Raw genomic sequence first — 26,267 nt, 5'->3', positions numbered from 1 at the left:
TTTTAAACTTGATTTTTCTCAAATTGACTGAATTGCCAGCTGGTAGTCCCCATTTAATGAAAATATTGAGATGGGGTTTGGTGGAATAGAGTTCCTTCCCTAAGCTTGTTCAGCAAATTATTTTAATAACTTTATTTCTGAAGCTGTAATAATCCCTGAATGCCCGTAACAATTATTATCCTCATTATCGTAATAATTTTTGCTATTACAGTCATCTATATTGAAGACATAATTGCTAAAATCTCAGTGATCATTTCCACAGAGAGTTCAGGGACTGTTTTCCACTTATAGTCTTAAGTTTGGTTGGGGGGGGGAGGGTGGTATTAGAAACTCCAGCTGACACCAGCGATACCACTGCAGAGTGGCAGAGTAATACAGCACCAGAGAGAGGAACTGCTGGCATCCTCTGTGCAAAAAAGCTGAGGACGGGGAGGCAATGCCTCTTAAACCTCAAGACTCAAAGTTATTATCCTCTTCTCTTTCTTCCCTTTCTCCTGGTCCTTCGCTGTCGCTCATTATTACTATTGTGGCAGAGTACTGAGAGCTGATGTGGTTGGGGTCCTGTACTAAAAGCGTTGGTAAGATAATCACAACTCTGAAGGGGTTATAGGATAAACAGACACGGCATTTACATTCTACACTGGGGACGCTTAGCGTGAGTGACTTAGGCGGGACCACAGAGCAGCCCGATGGTCGTGCTAGGATTGGACTAAGAGCTCCCGAGTCTTGCCGGCTGACTAAGACTAAGAGCTCCTACCTATAGCATGCATTTCGTTGCAGTGCTTTAGCGTTACAGCAGCCTTCAGGCTCGCTCAGCGTACAGCCCACTAGTCGATCTGTGCAACTGAAAAGAAGATCCGTCCACCAAAAACATTAACGGTTGGTTTAGCGTCTTTTTAAAACCTTTCAAACAAATGTCAGTATTTGCCCTAAGCGAGAATACTGATCAGATAAATTGCCATGTTTGGTATAACAAGTCACACGCTTCCACATTGAAGAGTGAAGAAAGCTCAAATTGGAGCCGACAACAACAGCAGACGTTTGTGTGTGGGTTTGTTAGTGGTTTGTAGGGTCACAGCTTTCATCTTACCCTGTCTGTCTTCTCGGTTTATGCCACAAATCCTTCTTGGCAGGCACTCCTCTTGCCACATATTCATGTGAAAGCCACCACAATGGGGCCGCGACCTGGGTAGCGCTGTGAGATGGTGATGACAAGGAATGTCCAGAGCCCAGAAGGGAGCAGTGTGATAAGCCCCATCAGACTTTCTGCCTCACGCAGTTAACCTTTCCGTTAGAGCGTCTTCTTTATATAGAGAGATTTCTTAGAATGAACCATTAATTGTGAGGAAAAGTATTTCTAAAACACCTCCTGAATGCTTTTCTAACGCCAGCATCCCTTAGATCGCAGCAGGCGGGTCCGCTCGGCCGTGGGAGCCGGTTCCCCCGGCCGTCCTGCGGCTCGACCGGGAGGGTCAGCCCCTCGCCCCATCCCCGCTGCAGAAAGCGCTGCCTTCAGGCAGCGTTCAGTGCTGGCAGCCTCCCGCCGGAGCGCCCCGGCCGGAGCTTGCCCGGCACGGCCCCCTTGGCTGCCCGCCTCACGGAAGAAGTAAAACCGACGGCAGAACTGGAGGGCGAAGCTGCCCCGCTCCCCACCTGCGGTTCCGGCTCGGCACCGCCTCGGGCCGCCCGGCCTGGCGCCAGCGGCCGCCCCCGGCGCCCCGCTCCCCGCCAAAGCCCGCCCGGCCTCGGGAGCCGCCAGGGGTCGCGCCAGCGCCGGGGCTGGGCTTGCGCCCGCGCCTGTCGCCGTCGCGACGGAGCCGGGCTGGGGCCGCGAGGGCTGCGCGGGGGCGGGGCAGGGAAGGGGCGGGCGCGGCCGCCAGGGGGCGCCGCCGGGGAGGGGGTGGCTGCGCGTCCGCGGTGCTGCGCGCCGAGCCGCGCCATGGGGAGCGCGCTGCGGAAGAGCAAGGCGGTGCGGCAGGCGCCCGGCGGCGGCCCGGAGCGGCAGCGCCCAGCAGGTAGGCAGCAGACGGCTGCCGGCGGGCAGGCACCTGCCTGGCAGCGCTTCCCAGCGGGGCGGTGGGCTCGGAGTGCGGCGGTGCGGGAGGGCGGTGGAAGAAAATCACTTTGGTTTCCTGGTGCAACACCCGGGAGGTCGGAGCGGGGCGCAGCCGGGCCGGGCCGGGCACACCCGCCTTGCTGCCGGCCGGGCGCCTTCAGGCGCGTCTTCTGGGTACGGGACTACCGGCACTGCAAAAGAACTTTAATGTGCCTTCGGCTGGTGGGACCGTAGATGCGACGGCGCGTGTTCCTTACACGTTCCCAAACATAACCTCTGATGCTTGATTCTTCTCCTGACTTACTTTATTTGAGGCCAGCGCAGGTGGCTGTGGGGTTGCGCAGGGCTTTACGCATCATCTCGCGTACAGGAGCGAGGGGAGGCGCTGCGCGGCGTGAGCCCGGCCGTGGGACCCTGGCCCTGAGGATGTGCGGGCAGCAGCGCTGGCAGTGGGCTTCCCAGGGCTGAGGGTCCTTCTCACAGCTGCTGCCCGAAGGGAGCCCGCGGCTTGCCTGAGCGTGCGCTGCGGAGGGAAAGAGGTTTGGAGTTCGGTGGGAGCTGAACAGCCCTCTGGTCCGTGGAGGTAATTTCTGTCTGCCAGGATTGAGGCATGTGGCCGCAACAGCACTGGGGAAATTTGTGGTTCGGCTGTCTGCTTTGTATCTCTTTGGAGTCAGAACTTCAGTCGCCGATGCTCTTTGGATTGAGCATTAACCGTGCTCTCACTGGCTCTATAAAACCCGATGAAAAAAGAAATAATGAGCCTGAAGTAACGAATGCCTGAAAATTAACCTATGCTTACATCTGGCGCTGTACAGCAGTTCTGCATAAATGAAAAAGCACTCTTAGGATGTAGTATTTCATTGAACATTTACTACTGGAGGAGTGTTTTCAGCTCTACGAAATCCTAGGGAAAGGGGTTCATTTTCAAAGGTATTTTTAAATATGCAATAATTGGAGAACATCGAAGCTAAAACACCTTGGTAGCTTTAAGATAATATATAGTATTATAATATATATTGGCAAACAGAGAATAAAGATGTCTGTGCAGTAAGAATTTGCGTAAGGCGGGAGCACAGCAGGAGCTGGCACATATAAAGGTGAGGTTTGTAACAGTTAAAACTCATTAAATAGCTTATCGGTACGGCTCCATGTTGCTTCATATTTTTGAATTATACCGATGTAAAATCCTCTGATCTGAGTTAAAGGCCTGGTGTTGGAAGCCCTGGATGTTCCTTGACCCTAACAGGAAGGACTGGAAAAAAAGAAATCTCTCAAACCCCTGTCAAGAGAGTCCAGTTGTCCCTGTACTTTCAGGGCAGTGCAGTGCCCTGAGACCAGTTAGGGTTAACCAACAACAGTTCCCTTACCTAATGCTGGCACTACCACGTCATAATTTAGAAATACCTGATTTAGCTTTAAATTGGATATTGAAAGCTAAGCAGGTGTGATAGCACAGAGTTTGGGGCAGAGTAAACTGCCATGGAGTTACACTCAAACCTAGTTCCTCTGGACAATGATGTATCTGCTGACACAAACTCAGAAATGAAGCCTGCATCTTAACAAGCTTTTTCAGCCTTGTGAAGCTGACTCATTTAGGCTAAATGACTTAAAAGAACATACTGTTTGGGCTTCGGTTTATATGCTCTGGTGTATCTTTGGTTTTTCAGTTTAAGACATTGCTACTACCTGCTGTCTGTTCTGCAGCGCTGGCAACATCTTAAACCAACTTTCCTGGAGAATTACTTTAAACTGTGATGTCAGTGTTTGTATTGCAGCATTTAGGTGGCTTTGCTTTTGGGATGGTCATGTACCAGTGGATTATTATCTCAAACCCCACGTCCATTTCCTGAAGGAACATGTCAAATTTTTTAATATCCATCAAGGACAAGAGATGAGGAGAGTTGTGGGTGCTGTTGAAGAGATTAAATAGAAGCTTAACACCAAATAATTACAGAAATACGAATAGATAAATGTAATTTACTTAAAAACTTAAACATAGTTCAAATAAGGTAATTACTCATTGTTTAACTGACTCTAAAACATGAACAATTTTAAATTAACCCCTTTCTATAGTCAGTCATGCCAGGCAGTAGGGTTTTTTTTTTTAATATCTACATACATCTCTTGGACAAGGCGTATTTAAACTTCTGTGTGTAGTAGGAGGAAGAAATTGGGCCATTCCTAGCTGTAAGAATTTCTTAATTACTCTCTGGATCTATTCCTACCCTTCCATCATTTTGTCAATGGGAGTAATAAATTCAGAGTTATTAATTCACTGTAATATCTAAAAGGATGTTTAAAAAAGCAAAGAGTAGCAAGCTGGTAATGAGCAAAACTGTCAAGGAAAATGATGACTATCACAGGAAAAAGTAAAAAAGTTAAGATATAGTGCTTATATATATTTTGCATAACATAGCTATTAAAGACATTCTTTTGTCCTTAGCTTGTGCTTTCAAAAAGATTATCCTACAATCTTCAAATAGCATTCTGTTTACTTCACCAATTGCATTTTGCATATGCAGTATTTATGACATTTGGTAGGTGTAAAGGTGTGAAAATTGGAAATAACTCAGAATATAATGCCTTTCCTGACTTTGTTAATTTATCTCTGCACTACTTTAGTTTTCTGTATTATAAACATGCGTTTTACTGCAAAATAGATTAATGAGAAAAATCAAAGCTATACAATAAGGTACTGAATTTACACATCTCAGAATTACGATAGCCTGGCTTGCAGCTTTTGCTTTATAAAACATATTGTTTGTTTCTGTGGGACCCTACCTTGGTATCACCTCAAGTGCTGCTTTTTTCCCCCCCAGATCCTCATGCTAGATGAATTTTATGAGCAGCTGCGTTTTCAGTTCAGTTTGACTTTCATGTAAGTTGAAGTTGCTCAGCTCCTTTGAGGACTGGGCACTCAGGGCAAGGCACACGCTCACTGGTGGGCCTGGAAAGTTATAATAGTCTTGGAATGAAATTTGAGTTGGATTCAACAAAGTGAATTAACAAACTATTGTTAAAATCATTGCTCTGCATTTTTAGTGCTGATATGAGAGCCTCTGAATACACCGTAACTGTGAGATAGAATAACAAGGGATCCACTTTGGTCGTCGTGGTTCTGTGCTGGAATACAAACAGTGATGGTGATTAAGTTGCCTTGACATTTAGGTGTGCTGAGTGTGTGAGTAATGAGGCCCCAAATATTTTTATTTTTCCAGTATTTCCTGCAAATGTTTTGACTATGTAATTTACACGTGAACTACTCAGGTGTAACAATAACAGATGTGTCATAGCACTCTTTGTGGAGAAGAGTAGAGTGGACTTGACTCCTGGAGGTGGCGTCATGGTTGCCCATGTTCTTCCTCTACCCTTGTTTACAGTTATGCCATCCCCTTGATTTCTGCTGTGAATGGGAACAGTGCTTCGCCCTCACAAGGCTTGGTACTAGGTCCCCTTTTTTCCAGTCCACTTTTATGGTTTCTTTATTTTCAAGACTTCCTTGGAGATAAAACTTCACCGCTTGTTCCTGTCTGAAGGTTGTTCCTCCATTAAGCCCGTCTTGGACATCCTTTGGAAGGGTGTCTTGCTATCTTTTTGGTTGTGCTTGCAGAAAACAAAACAAATACCGGATAACATCGTGCACTTTGGCTTATTCAGCACACTGAATTGGTAACTTACTATCCTTTTTCTGCTGGTTTAAAGTGAGTGCACTTCACCAGTGCTATCTCCTGAGAAAGTTTTATCTTTGTTGCCTCATCGGTTTTTGATATCTGGGGTTTTATATCTGCCTGTTGTAATGCAGCTGCCTTCCAGTCTGTAGCATCTTGACTCGTGTATTTCCTGTGAAATTCAGTGCTTGTTCAGGTTTTTCCTCGTTCATACTTTTCAGTATCTTCCTTTTTTGAATGCAATATCACATTGTAGGTCTTCCTCACAGAGCCATCCTCTAACTTGTCAAGCTAGGTCTGATACCATCTCTTTTTCCTCCTCTTCAACTTGGTTTTACCTTCTATTTTTCTTCCAGAAAGGTCACAGCTGTTGCTTTCCTTAGCATATTGCCTTTCCTATATGCACTGTCTGTGCCTTGCACTGTTGACTATGTAGTTGGACTCATCTATGGCAAACCGTGTGTAACTGTGTGACCCCCCCCCCCCTTAATTTTTGGCTGTTACAACGCTATCTGACCCAGCACTTTTATTTGCATAAAAGAGATACAAATGCAAAGGGAGGAAGTAAGTAAAGTATGCAAATACTTCTGATTCCACAGAAAATAATAGTATCTTAGTCTAGTCTAGTCCTAAGCTTTTCTTAAGAATCTGCTAATAAACTGGTTTTATGTAGTGAACTGAGATATCACCTCATTTCATCTTCTATTCTAGCAAACTTGCCTGTTTTACTTGTTGGGTCAGCTGCTTGGAGAAGAAAGTGTTGTTTGGCACGGCCACCTCGCCTGTGTCTTGGCGTTGCATACCCAGTGTGGTGGGAAGGAAGCTCTTAACTTCCTTAACTCCTCCACTGTTTGCACAGCCTGACACAAAGCAAGCATGTCTCTGTAATTCTAGCTCACAAAAGTGTACCGTATTTACTGTTTTCCAACCATCTTTCACAACCGTTGCTAGCTAGATTGTTGTCAGAACCTGTATGCATCAGATGGGTTTGTTGTATCACTTAGGTGGCAAGGTGGTTTGGAGGGCAATGACCTGTTGGGTTATCCTGCTTCACTCACCTTGTAGAAGTGCTATGTCATGGTTTGCAGGGCTCCTACAAGCAGGATTAAATTGTTCCACCCAAGTCCTTTTGTTTCTCAAAGATAAGAAACTTTGATTACTCTGGACTAAAATAAATGCCCCCCCGCCAGCCCTGCTTGAGGTGTGTGTGGGGGGGAATCACAGGCTTCTGAGCCAAGTACCCAAGTACTTTCCACAGCACAGTACCTGCCTTAAACTTCATGCCTATTCTGGGAGATCACCTGCAAAAAGCTTGTTTTCCTTTAACCATGTTCACTTTTAATACTGGCTTGTTTGACAAAAAAACTGATGGCGTGTGAGCTATTTTCCACCGTTTTTTTTATGTTCTCTGTGACTCAAATGCAACCCTGATTACAGAGAGAGGTGTGGGAATGAATAAATGGCTTTAGTTGTGGTAGAGACAATAAAGGCATGGCCGATGGCAGTAGGGACTAATGAATGGAACCAGCACCAGGAGATCCTGTTCTAGCCCTGCTGAGTACTGTTTCACCTCTCTGTGCCTCAGGTACCAGACTTGTTCAACTGTGGCTGGTGATGCTTCCTCCTCTTGTCAGAGAGTTGTTTACTTACTGACCAGAAAAAAAAAAAAAGTAGCATGAGAGTATTAATCACAGTTTGTGGGAGCCACAGGTTTGTGTTGGCCGCAGGAATTTCAAGAAAAAAATCAGGAAGCTCAGCTTTTTCAGGTCATTCCCAAATGAAGGGTGAGCCAGTACGGATGGCACTGTGAGCATGATACACCTACAGGTAGTCATATCAGAAATCAGCGTCCTTTTTTTCCATTTGGATTAGACAAAGTGTTATACTAATATGGGTAAATCCAAAAGCAACAGTGACTTTTGAATAGACAAAAATCCATGTTAAAATTACCATGTAAGGTGATGTTTTCCATAAAGATTGCATATAAATCTTTATATGAGATGTTAGAGCTTTTACTACAGTTCCAGAGGCAGGGAAGCTTTATATTAAGTTGTTCATAACCTAGTTAATTTAGTTCAATGAAATAAAATGGAAGGTGGAAGTGGTCAAAGATACCTAATTAATTTAGCATTACCTGCCTTTTTACTGAGGAAGAGATAATCTGAAGTTTACCTTTGTTTAATTTATACACCTTGTTCTGTTTAAGCCAATAAAGTTTGTATTGTAGATGTTCTAGAAATAGTTGAGGCCAGCATGTGATGTTACGCTCACAGAAAACATCCCTATTAGCGCTAATTAGAGCAACCTGGCTAATTCCTATATGGTTTACTGTAAACAATTACATAAGAGTAAAGGCTGAAGACTTTCTAGGGCAAGTACCAATTGTCTGATGCTGCTAAGGACTTTGGTGGTGAGAGCACTGCTAGGAAAGTCTGTGAGAAAGCCCAGGTCTTGTTGGAGTGCGGTTTCAAGTTCCATCATTATTATAATAGAAACATGTCTTGTAGGACTTTTCATAACAAGCCAAGGAGTACAGTGATGTCCCTGTTGAAACCAGTAAAGTAAAATAATTTTTCATATTACGGTTGGACTTTCATGGTAGCTGCATGGATATTCAGAAAAGCAAAAGGAAAAGAAATGCCTGGAAGTAGGAATTACTTCTTTCTGTAGGAACTGGAAACAGGCCAATTTCAGAACCCCTTTTGCAGACTGTCAGAATGTGACAGGTTATGAGCTTGAGTGCCTCGTTGTGTAGAGGCTGAGAAGGAGGTACTTTAGTGTTGAGCTTCTTGCCCCATGTTAGCAACTCTTCTCATTCTTCTTGGATGCAAAGGTGGTGGATTGCAGCCCTCAAAACACAGTGCTGACACATCTTGAGTGAAAAGCAGATTGGAGGATGTTGCTCAGTCAGTCTTCAGATGTTCGTTAGAAAATTGAGCTCAAAGGGGTGAATTTTGTCACTTAAGGCCTTCGTTTGGGTAGTACCTTTTCCATTGGGTATAGAGAGCTTTGAATCAGGCCCTCAGGTAGATGTCACTTGAAAGTTTGTCTTTTCGTTTGATCTGGCGTTCGTCATTCCTCCGTCAGTATTTCTTCTTTGGCTTGTCTTCGTTTTGTAATTCCTGCCCTGCTTTGTAGAGGCTAGATTAAAAGTTCTCAGTAGATTTTTATTGTCCTTTGGGAAAACAGTGCTGTGAAGCTTTCTGTCATTTTCTGCCTTTTTCATACGTTAATTGCATTTGATTTTCTGAGAATGATGAGGTTTTTTTCTCCTCCGGCTTAGAGAACTTAACACTTAGGTTGAAAAGTTCCTGGAAGAAAATTTGTATCTACATGTTTTGCCACTTATGAAAATGCTTTTAAATGCCTTTTATACTCAAATAGTTGTGGTAAAAAAGAATTTGTTTTCATGAAGGAGATAGGTGTTTTGGAGTAACACTGTGGACTACAGTCCAGGACTCTGTTAACAGAAATCTGTGCCAAAGTAGAGCCCCCCAGTTTCTGTTCGCATACCCTGTTTCAACTAAGTGTAAAGTTACGTTATTCCACATTATGTCTTGATGTTGATCCCATTCAAGCTATGCTTTATTTAAATGGAAGAAGTCTTAAGCTCTTAGATATGAAAAGCGGATTAACAATGAAATACTATGAAATACAATGAAATACAATGAAAACTAAAGCACTTTGCAGCAACACACTGAATAAATATAAGCAATAGCATAGTTCAGAAAACTTCCTATTTCTTGAGAAAATGCACTTCACTCTTTTACTTGTCAGTCTTGAAGCTTGGTGGGTTTTGAATTTGAGAGCGAGTCAGAATCAAACTTTGTATGAAACACCCTGTTGACATTTGTTCACAAATTCAGTAGCTTAGGGAAATTAATGTGGAAAAGGACATCAGTGAGCCAGATTGCACAACCAGTCTCTTAGTGTAGTTAGGGCTGGTTTGGATCAACTCTCGTTTATATCAGTAGTCAGGGATTGCTAAGAAAAATGCAATAACTTAATGAAGTAACTCTCACCAATGGTTTTAAGGGCTTCTTGGTGAGACATGGAGAGAACATAAAGCCAAGAAAACCTGTGCGTCTGCTTTCTGATGGGGTGCTTCCTATCACAATAATTTCAAACACTCAAACACCCTTTGGACATTTCAGCAATATGTCAAGCAAGTCACTGGCAGAACCAGAGGATCATCACCAGCAGAACCAGAGAATAATCAAGTTTATTTTCTGGGCTTATGCATATGGTGCTTTCTTTGGGCTACATGAAGACTGCATGTGTGGGAAGCCAGCAGATAAGAAAACAGACCTGTGATCCAGGGAGAAAAGGTTGAGAGTGATTTCACTGTACAGTCTCATCTGTTAATGTTTGTGCACTCTGCAGGTGAAGGAGCTATCCAAATGCCCAGAAGTTCTTTGGTTTTCACTTGAAGTGCACCAAACAGATAAGCGAGCAAACAGTTTTAAGGACTGAGTGCATAGCATAGCTCAGTCTTTCTTAACTTGTCCTTCCTCAGTGCTTGCATATGCAGGCAGTGAGATTCTTTGAGAAAAAACAGCCTTTAGCCCTGGGAAAGGTGCATGTTTTTGTGGTATTGATGAAGTGTTTTTGTTTGCTCCACTCACCATGGAACTTTTTCCTTGCAGGCTGAAATTACAAACCATAAGGAGTATATGCAACTGTTGCAAGCTTCTGCTTATATAAGTAGGTGCAAAAGATGCTCTGAGATAGGGTTTTTTCACCTTCTGGGTTTTGTTTTCTTAATATTTGACACGTAGGATGGAAAGTAAAGATTTTACTCTAGCCATATAATTTCTGTGCAGTGATCGCACATGGTGCTTTACACACACTTAAGGACAAGTAGCTAACTTCAGAGGGAAGGCTAGAGGTACTTGTAATTGGGTGTAACATATATCTTGGTCCTGTGTGTAGACAGCAGGATTCAAGGCTCGCATATACCAGCCTTCAGAAGTAGCATTCTTGGGACATCAGTGGTTCACTCTTGATTAACAGTACTTGTCAGTGAGCATTGTATTCTGTGTGTGTAAATAATGTCGGGTCCGCCTGTCTTAACATTACTGACTTGTTATGGGCTCAGACTTTGGTAGAGTTCAAGTGGGGAGGCAAAATGTACCTCTACGCTATGTTTATAATTCCTCTGACAGGGCAGCCACGTGCTGAATCGGCACTTGGAAAGAAAGAGAGTAGCCACAGGGCTGTGCTAGTTTATCCTGTCAAAGGTACCAGTGGTTCTTGGCCAGGATCACTAGAGCACAGCTCATGCAGCCCTTATCTAAGCAAGCCCTGACACATCGACAATAGCCAGCTCCTTTGCTTCTCTTGTTTAACCATAAGGCTGCACAGTATCTCTGTCACCGTAAAAAATAAAGTGTGTGAGGTAGGTCTGACTTATATCTGCTCATCAAAGTACAGTTTCTAATTACTTTTTTTTTAATTTTCCACCCACTGATCCTGGCTCTCTGGGAAGTGCGGGTGCGTTGTGATTCCTCTAGGGGCAAAGGCAGTTTAAGAGGTTCTCCTTCTCTGTGTCCTGCCCCAGGTTTCCATTCCTTCGAAGTTTTGTCAGTTCAGCTGATAGCAAGGCAGCCTCTCAGCGTGGATCTATGATATGATCTAAGCTGGAGGCGTGTATTTTAAAGACTTGGGTTTTTTCTCTTGTCGTCATCTGAATGATATAATGGCTCTCTTACCATCATTTCCAAATGTTTGAGTTTACACAATGGAGGAGGTAGTGACCTGTGTTGAAAGGGCAGAAATGAGCAAAAGGGGGAGGAGGAAGAGCTGAAACTTTCTCCACCTAGAAGGCTAACTTAAGTGTAAGGTAAACATTTATCATCATATGAAATAGCCTTTACTTCTCAGATGCCTGAAGATAAGGCTGTAAAGCAAGTCACATGATTGTTCATAAGCATTACAAAATTAGAGGCATCCTCTGAACTACTGGAGTAGAGACAGCTATTTTTTAATTACATTGTCAAAAATGTGAAGTTTGTTCTTGTTGATAATGTGCTGCAGTGTGATACAGAAAATCTAGGTAAATCAGCAAAGACATTTGCCTTGAAGTGCCACTTACAGACCTTCATGGCGAGTAGTTGAAGGGCAGGTGCTTTCCACGGGTCCCCACGTCCTGCCTGGGCAGCCCACTGGATTCCTGGTGGACACTTTTGCAGAGTAAGGCTATTCTTATCCTGGAGCAGTTCTGCTCACGAAGCTGGTCTGGGCTGTTGTGTTGGGCTGGTCATGTTCCTGCCTGGTCAAGGCCTTCTGAAACCAATCATGCCTTTTTCCACACCTGCCAGAAGTTACACAACCGACAGTCGAAAGTTCAGAGGCCTCGGTACCAGGGAGGACTTTGGTTCGTGGGGAAGCTCACTCCCAATAAAGAAGGATATGGATTTAAAACACCATAGTTGTTTCCCTGTTTGTTTTTTGGCTTTTTTTCGCTCTGCTCAAGAAATGGCAGCAAGGCTTAGTGTAGTCTGCTTCAGAAATGGATTTAGGTAAATGCTAAAAAGGTGGGGTTTTGGCTGGTTTGACAAGCTGCTGAGCAAATCTGGCAGTTTTGCTGCCACCAGAGAGAGAGATGTTGCTACCTCCTCTTCCTTCACCCTGGTCTGCGTGGATATGCCTTCTGCCTGGCACCGGCTGCGGCGCTCATGGGATCCTTCCCTGAGCTGGCTGAACTTGACAGGCTGGTGGGAAACTGTCCATGTCTTTTCTTCTCCTGTGCTAATTTTCATCTAGGTTAGTGAGTTGATTTAGCTCATGTAAGGGTCCGTTGGCTGCCAGAGCTGGTGCCAAGTATGCTGACAGGGTATTTTGTCAGCGAGAAGAAGAAAAAAACAGTGCGGTGGAAGACAGTAGGCTTGTCCCCTTCATCCCCTGTGAAGGAGCACTTGGCAGGTCGTAGGGGAGGTAGCACTCAAGAGCCACCATCTTCTAGATTGGGACTATGTCTTGGTTTTGGCTGGGATAGAGTTAATTTTTTTCTTAGCTGGTATAGTGCTGTGTTTTGGATTTTGGATGAGAATAATGTTGATAACACACTGGTGTTTTAGTTCTTGCTAAGCAGTGCTTACACTAAGTCAAGGACTTTTCAGCTTCCCATGCTCTGCCAGGTGCACAAGAAGCTGGGAGGGGACACAGCCAGGACAGCTGACCCAAACTGGCCAAAGGGCTATTCCATACCATATGATAGATTTTTAGTACTCCCCAGCTCAGTATAAACTGGGGGGAGTTGGCCGGGGGGAAGCGATCGCTGCTCGGGGACCGACTGGGCATCAGTCAGCAGGTGATGAGCAACTGCATTGTGCATCACTTATTTTGTATATTCTTTTATCATTATTATTATTGTTTTCTCTTCCTTTGCTGTCCTGTTCAACTGTCTTTATCTCGACCCATGGGTTTTACTTTTTTTTCCGAATTCTCTCCCCCCTCCCACTGGGGGAGGGGCGAGGCTGGGCGAGCGGCTGTGTGGTACTTAGTTGCCGACTGGGGTTAAACCACGACAGACAAACAAAAACCAAAGACAGTGGTAGTGCAGGGTAAGAGCCTCACTGGATCTTCCTGCAGTGGCTGTGAGTTGCTACGGGCTTGCTGAAGTAATGCGGACGCTTACGGACAAAGAGTCGTCCTCACCTCAGAGCTATGTCTCCGAGCATTATCCAGAGCAGCTCCATGGCCCAGGTTCTCCTCAGCAGTCTCGCTCTGCAAAAAGGTATCTGCTGATTGATTTCTGGAAATTATTGATTCATCAGGACTGTGGGTTATTTGTAATTGCCGTTAATGGACGGAGTTTTATGGAGAGCAGGCACGTGACGCACAGAGCAGTTTTTGCTTTGTCATCCTGCCTGTGGCAGGTTGCCCGAACCAACAAGAGAGAGGCCCTAGCAGCAGCAGCCTGCGTACAAACTCTTTCAAGTCTCTGCCAGAGGTTATGGTTGCCTTTGGGGTTTGGGGCTATTGCTAAAGCTAGGCACCTCTAGCACAGATCTACCTGAAAATAATTAGAGATGTTTATATAAATGCCTGTGTTGTCTAATGACTAGATTTTTATCTCGTTGAAGATACAGTTTTACATGAACATTCCTGAGGTTGTCCAAACTTGTTGTAGGAATAAAATATAAGGCTTTAGTTGCCTCAGGTACCCACAGGACTGTAGCTTTGATAATATATTGAAGAAAAAATGTCTCCTTTGTGCAGATTGTGACCACTGTTCAAAACCTTTGTTCTTGCTTTTCCCAGGTGCGTGTGTATACGCACAGATGAATTCCTCTGTTCCTTCCCCAAACGAGAATAGGCCAAGTGTTATCCATCACTAATATTGCTATTAATTTTACATAACGATTCTGATCTTTAAACCCCTTTACCAACATCAGCAAAGTACTCTTCCCAATACCTTTGTGAGATAAAGGAATTTTATCACCAAGTTTCGGAGAAGAAAACCAAGACGACAAGATTACAGACCAATTTTCAATGACTGCCTCTTTGCATTTGTGTGCATATGTGTGTGAATGCTCTACAGGTTTGTGGGCTCGGTGCCCAAGGAATGTAAATGTATTCAGTATGGCTGTTTGTCTAAGTACGTGCACGTCAAAATTTGCTAATTAATGCTGTTTGTGCAGTGCAAAGTATGTATGTGATTAAGTACAAACAAGTGTGTACCGACCCATTTATTGGAAATTAAGCTTAACGTAAGTCAGAGTTATGTGGAGGAAGGCCAAGCTGATAATGGATTCCAGTGAAGTATTAGATTTTCTTCTTTTTTCTCGTTCCATGCCATATCAAATAAAGTATCACCATGTGTAAAGATGTTAACTTTTTCCTTTCCACTAATATGCTTAACCTTTTCTATTGGAGAGATATATATATCTCCAGTATATATATAAAATCAGTTATGACCAGTGGGCAAACAGATCTTTTCCAGACTTTCAAATACATTTATTTAGAGGATTTCACAGTACGAGCAATACCATATGGCAGAAATTACTTGGGGGGGGAGAGTTGCATGGAAAAAACAATTATATCAATAAATTGAACTGAAAGAAGTTTCCAGGGATCTAATTGCAGGAGAAAAATAAAAACTTTTAATTCCATTTAAAAAGTATGAGACTGAAAAAGATGACATCACATCAGCATAAGAAAATCACTTTCTGGGCAAGAAAGGTAAAAATCATCCTTTTCTTTTAAGACTGAAGTTTCAGGCTTGTCCACAGCAAATCTTACTACTTTGCTTTGTTCCAAGCATATTGTTAGATTGGCAAAAAGTACTGAGATCCCAGCCAACTCTCATATGGGATTTTATGAAAGAGAAAAATATAGCAAGTCATCCTAACGTTGCAAATGACTCATCGGTCGCCTTAGGAAATGCTCCCCTGAGACAGGCATGCCGCTGATGAGGAAGCGATGAAGCTGCCAGGCCACTCCCCCAGACAATTTCTCTTGAGGAGCACAGCCTTCATAAAGGAGGTCTCTCCAGACACTACGTTATTTTATCCTTTCTTTCACAGAGGGAGCACAGAAGCTGCAAGAAGGGCTGTGCGAAGTAACGGCAGAAACTTCACAGCCAGTTGGTTTTGTACAGGAGAAGCAAATAGCAGATCATGAGAAAACTTTAAAGGTAGGGGGATTTACATTTTAAACTGTGTAATTTAGTTTTGACATTGAAAAATGCTAAGAATGTAGGCTTTCTTTTAAAAATTGTAGTTCTTGAGGGAAGAACGGAGGAGATCTGTTCCCTGGATGGGATCACAGTCCTGATTCACGGTCATGAAGAGGTTCCCTTGGTAAACGGGAAGCAGAGCTTGACAAGATCCTGGCTGCTTTGGAGCAGAGATGGTTTCAGAGGCAAAGGTTATAATCTACTTTGTCTGATCTAAACTTTTAATATGTTTTCATGAAGAATGATTGTGAAGAAATGATGAAAAATGAACCAAACAGTAGGGAACCATTGATGGAATAAAAGCTGAAGTTTCTTAATCCGCGTGTGAAAATATAAATAATTTTTCTTAAAAGAAAAAACAACGTAGCATGATACAAGTAGTGATCTAAACAAACTTCATGAGTAGGTATTGTGCTTTCTTTATACGCATCAAAGAGATACCGTTCTTGGTAGTTGGGTCTGGTGACTGTGTGGGAGTTAGTCTGAGCCTGCCCTTAAGCTTCGCACCATCCTGTCGCCACTGAGCAAACAAGAAGGTGTGCTTTGGAAACAAATGGTGCACTTCCTCTGTTTTATGTCCCTAAATACGAATGAAGTGAAACTGCGTACTATAATACAATATATGCTCCTTTTTCACGCTTACTGTCATTGCAGTAGGAAGTTTGAGCCTGGCCAATGACCGTGTTAGAAAAATGGAAGAAAGGGGTACTAAGTGCAAACTAGATTTAGTGACAGGGTTATAAATTGGGGTGGCAGAGTGGGAAGAGAAGAGGAAGGAAGACGAGGTATTTTTGGATGTCTTCACAACAACCACAGGTGTTTTCTAGGTTTTGTTTCTACTGTTAACATGCTACCCAGGGTTACGAAGGACTACTGAAATGTAACTTTCTGCAGGCAGATGCACAGTCTGAATTTCTGCTGCCATTGCTGTGTAATTTGCTGGAGGGATAGGGATTTTTGTCAGTGATATGGCTGCACTGGCAGCAGTTGCTAGGGTAGACACAGTTATGCTTACGGAGAGGGAATAATCTAACCCCAGAGGAAGGCGACAGTAGAATGGTTTGAGCACAAAGAGCTGCTTAATGCAAAACAAAATTAAGGTGAAAAGAGAGAGGCTTTTTTTTTTTGGCTTTTTTTCTTTCCTTTTATTTACCATGACTATTCCAGTAGTACTGAATCAACTGCCTAGTTAGGCAGGTAGAAGCACTTGAATAAAAGCAAGCAGATTTGTAAAGTGACTGAGTGTGGGTTTCTTTATTTATGTTTTTAGTCTTAAAAGTTTTATCATGACTTTAGTTGATACACACTGATTTTACATCAGCTGAGGAGTCTGATGTTTACTGACTCCAGATCTTGTTGCTAGCAACTCCAAAGGCTTGAAGGTCTGAAGCCCCGATAAATTGGAACTTTGTAAATTAAGTACAAAGGCTGATGTTAGAAAGATTGTGTGAAGACAATGCAATGTTTTTTGTGACATACAGCTGTCAAAATGCATTTTAGGACTTAAGGATTGTTTTTGTGTGGTAGTAGTTGTCTCATCAAAAAACCCTGAATCTCTCGTGAAACTGTAGTGATCACATTTGATCCATTTGACTCCAAAGTTAGTTACAATGCTAAACCAAACCAAAAATAAACACAGGCATGTTACAAAAATGCAGTTTTCAGAAATTGCTTTCTTCATTCAGTTCTGTTTGTTCAGTTGGTAAGGCTGGTAATTGCAGATTATTACAATGTTGTATATGGTTGTTGCATTTTCCTACCATATATGCAGGAGGAGGGGAAAAACGTTAATTAGGAAAGTCCAGGGCAGATGAAAAGAATAAAAGAAATTAATGGAATGCCTGTGTCAGCAGGTATGTATCTCATCCTGGAGTACACAGTATGAGGAGGCCCTGGAGTGCTGTTGATGTGGAAAACTAAGCTCTGCAAGGAAACCCAGGGCTCCAACGAACAAGAAAATTCATAGTTCAGTATCTAATAGGTACTGAGCTATTCAAGGATAGATTAAGAAGATGAACTTTTAAAAAACTAATTAAAAGCAGAGGTCAGAAAATCCAGATGCACTTACGTTCCCTTATCACAATATTTGCTGCTGAAAATACTAATTTTTGAGCACTATGGGTAATGTTTCAATGTTCTCTAACCTTTTTGTTTTCTCTGTTCAGGTACATAAGGAAGGCGAGCCTCAGAAACTGCCGGAAATGAATGGGCATACACCAGTGCCGCATTCCTATGACTATGATCTCATTGTCATTGGTGGGGGCTCAGGTGGTCTGGCAGCTGCCAAGGTATGAGAGAGAAAATACAGATTTATACTTCCCTTGTAAGTAGGTGGGTGACATCCTCAACGTCTTGGATTTGGGATCTTTAACACTGTAGGGGCATAACATTTCTACCTGATCAGTGGGATTTATTTTGAGGTTAGCCCCAGTTATACAATATTCTTTTCCTTATGTTCTGAAGAAGAAAAACATAAAAATGTCATGATATACTTCTCACTAGAATGAAACTTCATTCCTCTGTGTCCCCACTAATGGGAGATGATGCTGTTGGAAAACAGCAGGTAGATATCTCACCAGTGTTTATTAGCAGTTGAATTAAAATTCAACTCATAATTGAAAAAGTTTTTAAAACTATTCAAAATTAACATCAGGAGGTTTCTAGTTTTATCTGAAAGTACTGTCTCTTCAGAAATAGTTGTGTATATGGTTTCAATTTTTGACAACGGGGGAGATGTAGTGATTTGTGAGCTTATGTAGTTGCAGTAATGGAGATTTTGCCTATACTTAAGCAGAGTTAGGATCTCACCCTTCATTTCTAGGCTCTGGCACTTCCTGCCTGTAGCAAAATAAATCATGATTTTTGCTTAGGATATTGCTTTTAGAAGCGTATCTAGAATTAATTAAAAGAATCCGCGGTGGTGCAGAATGTACCAGCTCTTAAGAGCTGTCATTATCCCAAATATTTGAAACTTGCTGAAATTTAATGTAAGTCAGTATCTCTCCTTTTCATCAGTAATTAGGCACATTTTGCCTCTTCTTGCTGTGGTAGAATTAACTATTTAGAAGTGAATTGAGCATTCCTAGAAATAAAACTGTGTCGTTGCTCAAGACCTGGAGCTGAATTCTTCCTCCAGACAGGAAGCATTTCTTTTGTTCTTGAGAAGTGAAGGAGGCCACTGAGGAGTGAACGAAAAAGAGGAGAAAATCATAGTATCATCGAATCCTTTAGGTTGGAAAAGACCTTTAAGATCATCAAGTCCAGCCGTTAACCTGGCACTGCCAGGTCCACCACTACACCATGTCCCTAAGCACCACATCTACACACCTTTTAAATACCTCCAGGGATGGTGACTCAACCACTTCCCTGGGCAGACTGTTCCAATGCTTGACAACCCTTTCGGTGAAGACATTTTTCCTAATATCCAATCTAAACCTCCCCTGGCGCAACTTGAGGCCATTTCCTCTTGTCCTATGGCTTGCTACTTGGCAGAAGAGACCGACCCCCACCTCTCTACAACCTCCTTTCAGGTAGTTGTAGAGAGCAATAAGGTCTCCCCTCAGCCTCCTTTTCTCCAGGCTAAACAACCCCAGTTCCCTCAGCTGCTCCCCATAAGACTTGTGCTCCAGACCCTTCACCAGCTTCGTTGCCCTTCTCTGGACACGCTCCAGCACCTCAATGTCTCTCTTGTAGTGGGGGGCCCAAAACTGAACACAGTATTCGAGGTGCAGCCTCACCAGTGCCGAGTACAGGGGGACGATCACTTCCCTAGTCCTGCTGGCCACGCTATCTCTGCATTAGCATTGGATTCACACTAAACCTTGGTCGCTTAGAAGAACTTCTGTTATAATGGAAGAGTGCGGTGCTGCATGGTGGATTGTAATGTGCTGTATGTCCATAATCTATTTTGGTAGTTTACTGCTTTCCCATCGATCGGGGCACTATTATCATGGTGTAGGATGGAAGATAAGATCTGTAAAAATTCTGAGAATGTGCAAAGAGAAGCAGACACTAGTTTTCAGAGGATGGGGATATTTTAGGACAGAAGAGAGTAACAAGAGTAAAAGGGCGCTTGCAGTAATGCAAAAACAGTATGCAGTAATAAAAAGCCATCTGTTGAAATTTCCATAAGGAGACTACTCTGCTTTGTTGTATACATATGCTAGGTTGTGAAGCTACAGCAGTGATGTTTATTGCATCGTTTTTCAGCTGTGGGACAGAAAATGTGTGTAGCTAGGAAGATAAATTGCCTTATTCCTTCAGCTCAGTGTATAAAGTATATTGCTTCTTAGTGTTCTCAAGTGATTGTAGAGTAGAGCAGAAGATGGTAGATCAATAAAGTCGACATCACTATCACTAGTAACGTGTGTGTTTCAAATCAGTTCCGTGAAGTTGAAGTGGTTTACACATATAAACTTCTGACTTGTACTTATATTATTCAGGCTTTTTTAGCGAATTAACAAACAGTGCTTTTTTTCCTTTTGTTTTGCAAAGCAAAAGGAAAAAAAACCTACACAGCTTTTATACCAAGTTCCAGTACCTACACTCAGGTTTGCAGCAGTTGAACTAGATTGATTAAATGCGTGCTTTTCACTGTGACAGATGCAGCTTCTTGTGCATGTCTTCCTTTTCCTGTCTATGTTGTGCTCAGAGCTCATTATTTTGGAGGCATGTCTCCATGGGGAGTGCAAACGCTGCCAGGCTGACTCTGTGCAACCCAACCGCAGACCCAGACCAAAGTGCCAGGCCGCTACTATCAGTTCACACAGAACAGCTCCAGCCCCAAGCAACTTTGTTGTGTTCATGCAGCACTGCACTGAACCCAGTAAGGTTTGAAAGCCTACAGGGCAGGTTTTGTTACTGTGGGCATATCACTCTGCAGAAGTGGTTATGTCTGTTTGTGATCTCTACCAAGCTGGTGATGCAATGCTGTGCTGTATTATGTGAGCGTATAGCTGAGTGTAAGCTTGGGAATCCATGCATTCTAGTTAGTTAACACTAGTAAAGCTCTTTTGAGCTGTGTATAAGAGTTGTCATTATAAAGGAGCATTAATAACACATCTCAGGCCCTAAGCACCTTTCTGAGGAACTTTCACAGAGGCGCTACTAATGGGTAGAAATTAGCTTCTTGGCCAACCTTGACCTTTATTGGTAGCAGAAATCCAGTACATGACTATTTGCCAAAGGTGTCTAAAGCCTGCGTTGTTTGAAATATGATTTGTATTTTGCATGAAGTAAGTTACATTTTAAAATTGAAATCTGATTGTCAACTATTTGGATTAACAAGTATTACTGGTAACATAGTGCTGAAGGCTGTCTAGCTCCTCCCAAGCCAAACCCAAGGCCTTAGGGTAATATCCTGTGCCTATAGTTGTTATTGCTTACATGTCTAAGAAATCATCATGTGATGCAGCACAGTTGTGGTTACTCCAAGTATCAAAGTTATTTTGCTGCATCTCATGGGGGAATCTGTCATCATTGTTTCTCACCTATGTAGTGCTTACTTAAGTGTTTTTGTCTGGTACCAGTTATCGCTGCTGATTTTTGCCTTTTTCTTAAAAAGCACAAAGGGAACAATGGCATCACTACAGAAATTCCAGTTCTCAGCGTCATTTACACACACTGATTGTAGATTTGCTAGTGAAACTTCTCAGGGGAAATACCGTTAAATAAACCATCACTTTTCTAGTCTGGATGGCATCTACACATCCTGACAGTAAAGTCAACTTGCCGCAGGTTGACTAGCTTGAAGAGCAAGAGCTGATCCTGACAACCACAGACTGTACTCAAAATCGAGTGTTCCCTTCCACTACAAGGAAGAAGATTGGATAAGCACAGTTGTAATACTTGGCCATGTGATTGCTTATTGTGTGATGTGGTTTCAAATGAGTGTTTGGAAACCATCTTTGAAGGCGAAACTGGATTAATGAAGAATTTGTTAAATATGTTAAAAGTAAATGGCATGTTGGGAAATAGTGTGAACAAACTGACAGGATGGAGGAGAGAAGAGGAGGTTTGACTCCCAGAGTCTTCTGTGTGTCAGCTAGTGCCATGCTGTTGTGTAGCAGGATGAATGCCTGTTTTTTTCCCTTCATCTTTTTTTCCTACTGAGTGCACAGATTTATTTGGAAGATTAATGACTGTCTGGCTGTTCCCTTGCAAATCATTCATTATTACTTAATTAAAAGTCACAAAGCTCTTCAGCAATGCACGATGCTATCATCTACTCCAAATTTAACCTCTAATATTTAGATGTGTCTTATTTAATTTGTTTTGCAGGAGGCTGCCAAATATGAAAAGAAAGTGATGGTGCTGGACTTTGTCACGCCTACACCTCTGGGAAACTCATGGGGTAAATTTCTCTTCATTGCAAACCTGTTATAAAGGAGCTTTACTCAAAGACTCTGATTCTCCTTTGAGATCAGCCACACTGATGTGAAAAACACATTCTGTTCCTTTCTCTCAGGTCTTGGAGGAACATGTGTAAATGTGGGCTGTATACCTAAAAAATTGATGCATCAGGCAGCTTTACTGGGACAAGCCTTGCAAGATTCACGCAAATTTGGATGGCAGTTTACAGAAGAAGGTAAAGAAGGAGAACATTTTTTTGCAGTTCTCTCATTTGTGCTGAAAATCCAGAGGTTCTTTTCACGGTCAAGTGCTTGTTGCACTTAAGCATATGCTGGCTTTAACAATGTGAGGCAACTTCGGAGAGATTGCTCATAAACTTAAGCGCTTTTCAAGTCTAAAGCCACGGGGCTTATTGCCTTGCAGCGTTTGATCTGTTATTAATAGCTTCTGATCATGTCAGTATTTGATAAGATTGCTGTGTGAATAAAAGCAATAAGGTACTACTCCATTTCTGAATGTAACACAACATCTAAGGGAATACCCCAGAATGTCCCATTAGAAACTTGCTCATAATTGCAGGCAAGGATTTCCTTTCCCTCAGTCTCTGTCGCTTCTACATAAGAAGATGAATTTTACTTTATATTAGCTCTAACGTGCATGGTTATAGGATTTGGGTTTATTTAGGATGTAATCCTGTAGTGGGGAACATGCAGAGGCACCTCTCAGAGATGCATAGTCTTCATTTGTTGAGCGGTGTCACCTACTCACAGCATGTGTCTGTAGTGCATCAATAATGCAGTAAGCCTAAATTTTCCATGTTTTAAGTCATATCTATTCCACTGTGACCTCTTGTATTGTCTACACTGGTGTAGTTCTTTGAATTTCAGTAGAGTTACCTTGGAATAAAAAAGGAATAAGACAGAGGTGACTGGGGCATGAAAAAAATCCATCTGAGAATACAAAGTTGGCTATGGAAAAAGAAGAATTCACAGACTGAAAGATGAACCTTTCTCTTTTGTTTCTAACAGTCACACACAACTGGATGACTATGACAGAATCTGTTCAGAATTACATTGGTTCACTGAACTGGGGCTATCGGGTTGCACTGAGAGAGAAGAAGGTCACATATGAGAATGCATACGGAGAATTTGTCGGGCCACACACAGTTAAGGTACTCCCTAGTCATGTTTGCTGGGTCTTCCTATAGTACGTTCTGAATAGAGGTGCTTTTCAAATAGAGTAATTTTTCCCTTGGTAGGACTGCAAAATACTCACTTTGGACTAATACTTTGTCCACAGGCAACAAATAAAAGAGGAGTTGAGAAGCTGTACACGGCTGAGAGGTTTCTCATTGCCACTGGTGAACGACCACGCTACCTGGGTATACCTGGAGACAAGGAATACTGCATTAGCAGGTAAAAACAGGGAGGAATATGAAGTCATTCACCATGTTTAAATGCTTCACCTGTAAGAGAAAGTGGTGAAGCATGAGCAGGGCTACTTGGTTGCTGGTTTTCTTTCCTATGTAACTTTTTGTTAGGAGAAAGTAAGCACAGGAGAATAGCTGTAGACAGATTTTAAGGTGCCAAAAACATTGGTGTCTAGTAGACACCACAGGACTGTGAGTGGTTGGCTAGGATGGTTCTGTTTCTGACTGATAACAGCAGTAACCGAGAATACCATAAATCATGTGCATGTCCATCATAAAATTAATTCATCAGCTCTGCCCCAGTTACAAGTACACTCGCTTCCTCTCTATTCCGTATGGTCTTTCAGTTCACATACTGATGTTTTTTTGGTAATGAAGAGCGCAGTCTGCTTGGAAGAAACCTCCCTGCTCAAATATCAAGGAAAGCAGGAGTTGCAAAGCAATTGATGTTGTAAAGCCGGTAGAAATGTATCTGTTTTCATGCATTGGGGCAGTCTTGAAACTCAACCCCATTTTTTTCCAGCTACTCAGTGAAGTTAATTCAACTTTTGGGAAAACTGGTTTCAGATGTCTGGTTAATTGATAAGACCAAGCAATTCTAGCACAATTTTGATAAAAAAATGTGATATGCAGATGAAATGTGTTTTCATATCAGAGTAACTTTTAAGTTACTTAATGTAGAAACAGAGGTTGGAATTAGAGGCTTGCAAATTTATAGCAATGAAATAAATACCTGGCATAATCCCTGTGAAACCAAAACACTGTGGTGCATGTTTCCCTTTTAATAAGTAGTAGTGAAATTAAAGGTAACAGATAATATAGCCTGTAAAGTGGTGCTTTAAAATAACATTAAGGTGGAAGAGTCAGGAATGCCAGAGTTAAAGACTATCAGATTAAGGCTGTCTGTGTAATCTACACTGCGTTCCCTGGGGGATAGGAACTATGATGTAGCCTTTAATTACACAATCCCATTTTATTCCACCACAACATTTGCAGAGAGCGACTTTGTTTAGCCTTTGCAGTTGTTGGCTGAGAAAGAGACACTTATTTTAGATTTAAATATTTGGAGAACTGCATTGCCAAACTCTGCCTAAGTCTCTGCTGAGCAAGCATGATGCTTCCATGAGTCCCTGCTTCCTTGAGAAGCCCTAGTTTTATAGTCTAGGTCCAAAGCATGGCAGAACTGACGTAGCTTGATGAAGCAGTTGAAAGAAATGGAAAGCAGGTAAATAAACATGTTTTCCGTAATTTCATACTTCTATCTCTGCCTGTTACTGTGGTTTGCATTAGTTTGTTTTATTGTCTGTGTATATTTAGTATTGTGTATAATGCTTTAGCAAAAGGATAAGTCTTCAAAGAAGTGAAGATGGTATTTTTATCTTAAAGCTCAGCCCCTTCCTCTTTCTTTTAGCTCTCAGGAGCTAAAATTTGCAGCAAAATATTTGAAGCAAGATTCAGAGGAAAAAAAGCCCAAACCCCACCTTTTTTTAACAATTTGTCGTAAGTTTCTGTAAGAAAAAAAACTCAAAATTTTTGTGGTGATTCAGAATTTTCATGCTTTTTGTGTGTGTACTCCTAATCAGAACTTTTTAATCTGTCATGTAGTGATCTTGTATTCCAGCTGAATTTCCAAAAAATTAAGTTGTTGGGGTTTTTTAGTGAGCAGGAAGAGGAATAAAATCCTATTCTTACAGAATAAATCAGATAAATATACAGCACAATACATTCTTCTGGTTGTCTCTAACTTTTCTTTTTTCCCTCTTTTTTTACCAGTGATGATCTTTTCTCTCTGCCTTACTGTCCAGGGAAAACCCTGGTGGTTGGAGCTTCCTACGTTGCCTTGGAATGTGCAGGATTTCTTGCAGGTCTTGGATTAGATGTCACTGTAATGGTGAGATCCATCCTCTTAAGAGGATTTGACCAGGATATTGCAAACAAAATTGGCGAATATATGGAGGAACATGGAATCAGCTTTATTAGGGAGTTTGTGCCGATCAAGGTAGGCTCAAAGTGGTATATGACTACAATTGATTGCAATATACCTATCATAATGTGTCACGGTTTAACCCCAGCCGGCAACTAAGCACCACGCAGCTGCTCGCTCACTCCCCCCCCCCCCCCGTGGGTTGGGGAGAGAATCGGAAGAGTAAAAGTGAGAACGCTCATGGGTTGAGATAAAGACAGTTAATAGGAATTCATTCACTACTTCCCATGGGCAGGCAGGTGTTCAGCCATCTCCAGGAAAGCAGGGCTCCATCACGCGTAACAGTTACTTGGGAAGGCAAATGCCATCACTCTGAATGTGCCCCCCTTCCTTCTTCTTCCCCAGCTTTATATACTGAGCATGATGTCGTATGGTATGGAATAGCCCTTTGGTCAGCTGGGGTCAGCTGTCCCAGCTGTGTCCCCTCCCAAGTTCTTGTGCACCTGGCAGAGCATGGGAAGCTGAAAGGTCCTTGACTTAGCAGAAGCACTACTTTGCAACAACGAAAACATCCCTGTATTATCAACACTGTTTTCAGCACAAATCCAAAACATAGCCCCATACTAGCTACTATAAAGAAAATTAACTCTATCCCAGCCAAAACCAGCACATCATGTTTTAAGATGTAAATTATTTTAGTGAATACAGATGTTGAATTTGCAATACAGGATCTGCTATTATATAGTATGGGTTAATTTTTGTTTTAAACTGAGTAAGTCCATGAATCTTATGTATTTGAAAGGTACAATTTAGTCTAAGTATTAAAATTTTGTGACATTCCAGAATTCATTGTTTTTATCAGAATTAGATGGGTTAGTATATGTTGCGTTAAAAATGTTGTTACTCCTGCTCATCCTGGTCCTGAAAATGTTGAATATACTTAAATTCAGCAGTTGTCCTGAAATCTGTGAAACTTCTTGCAGGCTCATAATTAAACAGATAGGTAATTTCCTTTAAGATCAGGGCCAGTGCATCACAAATAGTCACATTTTTCATTGCCAGTTCTCAAATTCTCAGCCAGCAAATACTGTTTATGTGCCCAGGGCCAGTGGACTATCCAGAAAAGTAAATGGGCTTTATAAGTATCCATCTAT

At 42.3% G+C, this 26,267-nt stretch overlaps 1 protein-coding gene across 3 annotated transcripts in view; it reads left to right on the top strand.

Annotated features, from left to right (window-relative positions):
* Positions 1 to 26,267, top strand: part of TXNRD1 (thioredoxin reductase 1) — a 51,686-nt gene that overhangs the window by 7,789 nt on the left and 17,630 nt on the right. Inside the window, exons 1-8 of one of the 3 annotated variants that reach the window (XM_075502432.1) lie at positions 15,185 to 15,367; positions 15,454 to 15,600; positions 17,575 to 17,697; positions 21,689 to 21,761; positions 21,876 to 21,995; positions 22,789 to 22,931; positions 23,060 to 23,175; positions 24,963 to 25,188. In XM_075502432.1, coding sequence (XP_075358547.1) covers positions 15,583 to 15,600; positions 17,575 to 17,697; positions 21,689 to 21,761; positions 21,876 to 21,995; positions 22,789 to 22,931; positions 23,060 to 23,175; positions 24,963 to 25,188 — 819 coding nt within the window. In that variant the 5' untranslated portion in view covers positions 15,185 to 15,367; positions 15,454 to 15,582. Of the gene's footprint in view, positions 1 to 15,184; positions 15,368 to 15,453; positions 15,601 to 17,574; positions 17,698 to 17,721; positions 17,741 to 21,688; positions 21,762 to 21,875; positions 21,996 to 22,788; positions 22,932 to 23,059; positions 23,176 to 24,962; positions 25,189 to 26,267 lie in introns of those variants that run through there. The other 2 variants (XM_075502424.1, XM_075502442.1) reach the window with 2 other exon arrangements.

This window comes from Mycteria americana, chromosome 1 (genome assembly GCF_035582795.1).
Source record: "Mycteria americana isolate JAX WOST 10 ecotype Jacksonville Zoo and Gardens chromosome 1, USCA_MyAme_1.0, whole genome shotgun sequence".
NCBI classification, from domain to species: domain Eukaryota; kingdom Metazoa; phylum Chordata; class Aves; order Ciconiiformes; family Ciconiidae; genus Mycteria; species Mycteria americana.
Note: the sequence above shows the minus strand (reverse complement) of the source record. Positions and strands in the feature narration are given on the sequence as shown.